This window comes from Nestor notabilis, unplaced genomic scaffold (genome assembly GCF_000696875.1).
Source record: "Nestor notabilis isolate BGI_N333 unplaced genomic scaffold, ASM69687v1 scaffold11639, whole genome shotgun sequence".
Classification (NCBI taxonomy): domain Eukaryota; kingdom Metazoa; phylum Chordata; class Aves; order Psittaciformes; family Psittacidae; genus Nestor; species Nestor notabilis.
In genome coordinates this window covers 1-4,259 of record NW_009942403.1, presented here as the reverse complement: position 1 = coordinate 4,259, position 4,259 = coordinate 1, and the positions used below count along the sequence as shown (strand labels likewise).

At 53.9% G+C, this 4,259-nt stretch overlaps 1 protein-coding gene across 1 annotated transcript; it reads right to left on the bottom strand.

The window, feature by feature from the left end:
* Positions 1–4: 4 nt before the first annotated feature.
* LOC104411057 (chromodomain-helicase-DNA-binding protein 3-like) lies at positions 5–4,239 on the bottom strand (the record flags this gene model as incomplete). Its single annotated transcript, XM_010021386.1, has 4 exons — positions 5–28; positions 2,212–2,344; positions 3,920–4,028; positions 4,122–4,239. Coding segments are annotated over 4 exons (384 nt in total), but the record flags the coding sequence as incomplete, so codon positions are not given.
* Between the last annotated feature and the right edge of the window lie 20 nt (positions 4,240–4,259).

Below are 4,259 nucleotides of genomic sequence, written 5' to 3'. Positions count from 1 at the left end.
CCTCGATCACCAGCGCTTGCTCCAGGAGCTGGGGGGAGGAGAAGAGGGGACAGAGAGACGCAAATGGGTGGGGGGGACCTGGCGGTGGGTCATGGTGAAGAGGAGGCAGCTTTGAGCGCAAGCGCCAAGAGCATCCAAGCACCCAACTAGGAGGTTACTATCAGCCAGAGCGTCTGACTCCGGTGTTACCCACGCAAGTAGGATCTCAGCAATCACTGGGAGCACCCAATTATGACCTCACATTGACCAAGAGCAGCCAACTATGACCTTAACCATCACCAAGAGCACCCGACTGTGACCTCAATGATCACCAAGAGCAGCCAACTATGACCTTAATCATCACCAAGAGCACCCAACCGTGACCTCAACTAACACCAAGAGCATCCAAGCACCCAACTATAAGCTCATTATCAGCCAGAGTATTCAACTCTGGTGTTACCCATCACCAAGAGCACCCAACTATGACCCCAACCATCACCAAGAGCACCCAACTATGACCTTAACCATCACTTAAGAGCACCCAGGCAGCCAGCTCTGACAGTACCCATCACCAGGAGTGTCCAAGCACCCAACTACAACCTCACTATCAGCCAAAGCATCCAACTCCTGTGTTACCCATCACCAAAAGCACCCAACTATGACCTTGACCATCACCAGAGCATCCAAGCACCCAACTATGACCTTACCCATTGTCCAGAGCACCCAACTCTGACATCATCCATCACTCAGAGAACCCAGAGCACCCAACTATGATGTTACCCATCACCAAGAATACCCAACTGTGACCTCAACCATCACCAAGAGCATCCAAGCACCCAACTATGACATGACTATCACCTAGAGCATCCAACTCTGCTGTTACCCATCACCAAGAGCACCCAACCGTGACTTCAACAAAGACCAAGAGCACCCAACTATGACCTCAACCATCACTTAAGAGCACCCAGGCAGCCAGCTCTGATGGTTCCCATCACCAAGAGCACCCAACTATGACCTTAACCATCACTTAAGAGCACCCAGGCAGCCAGCTCTGATGGTTCCCATCACCAAGAGCACCCAACTGTGACCTCAACCATCACCAAGAGCATCCAAGCACCCAACTATGACATGACTATCACCTAGAGCATCCAACTCTGCTGTTACCCATCACCAAGAACACCCAACTATGACCTTAACCATCACTTAACAGCACCCAGGCAGCCAGCTCTGGTGGTTCCCTTCACCAAGAGCACCCAACTCGGAGCTCACCCATCACCAAGGGCATCCAAACACCCAACTATGCCGCTATCACCCAGAGCATCCAACTCTGCTGCTACCCAGCACCAAGAGCACCCAACTGTGACCTCAACAATCACCAAGAGCATCCAACTATCACCTCAGTAATGACCAGGAGCACCCAATTAGGACCTTGACCATCACCAAGAGCACCCAAATGTGACCTTAGCCATCACTTAAGAGCATCCAAGCACCCAACTATGACATTACTATCAGAGTACCCAGCTCTGACCTTAACCATCCCCAAGAGCACCCAACTGTGAGCTCACCCATCACCAAGAGCATCCAAGCACTCAACTATGACGTTACTATCAGCCAGAGAGTCCAACTCTGCTGTTACCCAGCACCAAGAGCACCCAACTCTGACCTTAACCATCACTTAAGAGCACCCAGGCAGCCAGATCTGGCGGTTCCCATCACCAAGAGCACCCAACTATGACTTCAACAACGACCAAGAGCACCCAACTATGACCTTAACCATCACTTAAGAACACCCAGGCAGCCAGATCTGGTGGTTCCCATCACCATGAGCACCCAACTATGACTTCAACAATGACCAAGAGCACCCAACTATGACTTCAACAACGACCAAGAGCACCCAACTATGACCTTAACCATCACTTAAGAACACCCAGGCACCCACCTCTGGTGGTTCCCATCACCAAGAGCACCCAACTACGACTTCAACAATCACCAAGAGCACCCAACTATGACCTTAACCATCACTTAAGAACACCCAGGCACCCACCTCTGGTGGTTCCCATCACCAAGAGCACCCAACTATGACCTTACCCAACACTTAAGAGCACCCACGCACCCAGCTCTGGTGGTTCCCACCACCGAGAGCACCCAACCGTGAGCTCGCCCATCCCCAAGAGCACCCCCGACCCCGGTGCCCGTGTGCCCTTCGTGCAACCCCCCCCTTGGTGGCCTCACCTTGAAGCGCCGCGCCAGGAACTTGTTCTTCATCTCCAGGAAGTTCCCTTTGGAGGCTTCGCCCTTGAAGGGTTCGTTGATGACCCCGAAGGCGCCGTCGTTCTGGATGTCGGTCCAGCGCGCGTAGCCGTGGCTGAGCGCTAAGGACCCTCACGTGTCCCCACGCGTGGCAGCACGTGTGTTGTCACATGTGGCACCGCTGTCCTCGTGGCACCCTGTCCCCACCCCACCACCCTGTTGCTATGGAGCGGCCTCGTGGCGCTGTCAGAGCAGCACCGAGTCACCAGTGTCCCCACATCAGCCCTACCTTGGTGTCAGCCACCCTGGGGCTGCCCGGGCCAGCAGGGAGGAGGAGGAGGAGGGGGAAGAGGGAAGAGGAAGCAGAAGAGGGAGAGGAGAAGGAAAAGAAGAGGGAAGAGGAAGTGGAAGAGGAGAAGGAGGAGGAAAAGGAGAAGGGAAGAGGAGGAGGAAAAGGAAGAGGGAAGAGAAGGAAGAAGAAGAGGGAAGAGGGAAAGGAGGGAGAGGAGAAGCAAAAGAAGAGGGAAGAGGAGGAGGAAGAGGAAGTGGAAGAAGAGAAAGAAGAAGAGGAAGAGGAGGAGAATGTGGAAGAGGGAAGAGGAAGAGGAGAAGGAAGAGGAAAAGGAAGAGGGAAGAGGAGGAGGAAGAGGAAGAAGATGAGGAGCAGGAGGAGGAAGAGGGAAGAGGAAGAGGGGGAGGAAGAGAAAGAAGAGGAAGAGGAACAGGAGGAGGAAGAGGGAGAGGAGAAGGAAAAGAAGAGGGAAGAGGAAGTGGAAGAGGAGAAGGAGGAGGAAGAAGAGAAAGAAGAAGAGGAAGAGGAGGAGGAAGAGGAAGAGGAAGAGGAGAAGGAAGAGGAAAAGGAAGAGGTAAGAGGAAGAGGAAAAGAAAGAAGAGGAAGAGGAACGGAAGAGGTAAGAGGAAGAAGGAAGAGGAAAGGAAGAAGCAGAAGAGGGAAGAGGGAGAGGAGGAAGAGGAAAAGGAAAAAGAAGAGGGAAGAGGAAGAGGTGGAGGAAGAGGAGAAGGAAGAGGAAGAAGATGAAGAGGAACAGGAGAAGGAAGAGGGAAGAGGAAGCAGAAGAGGGAGAGAAGGAAAAGAAGAGGGAAGAGGAAGTAGAAGAGGAGGAGGAAGAGGAAGAGGGAAGAGGAGGAAGAGGAAAAGGAAGAGGGAAGAGGAGGAGGAAGAGGAGAAGAAGGAAGAGAAAGAGGGAAGAGGAGGAAGAGGAAGAGGAAAAGGGAAAGGGAAGAGGAAGAGGAAGAAGAAGAGGAACAGGAGGAGGAAGCAGAAGGGGGAAGAGGAGGAGGAAGAGGAGGAAGAGGAAAAAGAAGAGGGAAGAGGAGGAGGAGGAGGAAAAGGAGGAGGAAGAAGATGAAGAGGAACGGGAGGAAGAGAAGGAAGTGGAAAAGAGAAGAGGAGGAGGAAGATGACGAGGAAGAAGAAAAGGAAAAGGAAGAGGTAAGAGGAAGAGGAGAAGGAGGAGGAAGAGAAAGAGGAGGAAGAGGAAGAGGATGAGGAAGAGGAAGAGGAGGAGGACAAGGAAGAGGAAAAGGAAGAGGGAAGAGGAGGAAGAAGAGGAGGAACAACAGGAAGCAGAAGAGGACGAGGAAGAAGAAGAGAGCAGGGACAAGACGCGGCAGAGGACGAGGAAGGGCGCAGCACCCATGGGTGCCCAAGGGGACCCCGGAAGGATACAGCACGATGCCGGCCAGCAGCCAATAGTCGTGGCGCCGGTGCCAGATCTCATTGAGCTTCCCCGAGGAGATGGCCGCTCGCTCCTCGTTCTGCCACAGCGTGTGCAGCTCTATGGGGGGACACACACACACATGGGGGTCAGTGTCACCCCTCTGCACCCCCACTGCCCCACCTCAGTGTCCCCATTGTCCCCCCCCCTCACCCGTGAAGCCCCCATCGGCGATGTTGAACATGAAGCGCGGCTTCTCGGCCTTGTCGTCGCGGCGCCCGTTGGCACGAGGCTCTGGTTTGGGCTCCTTCTCGGCCTTCACCTCCTCTGCAGGGGACAAACAGGGGGTGC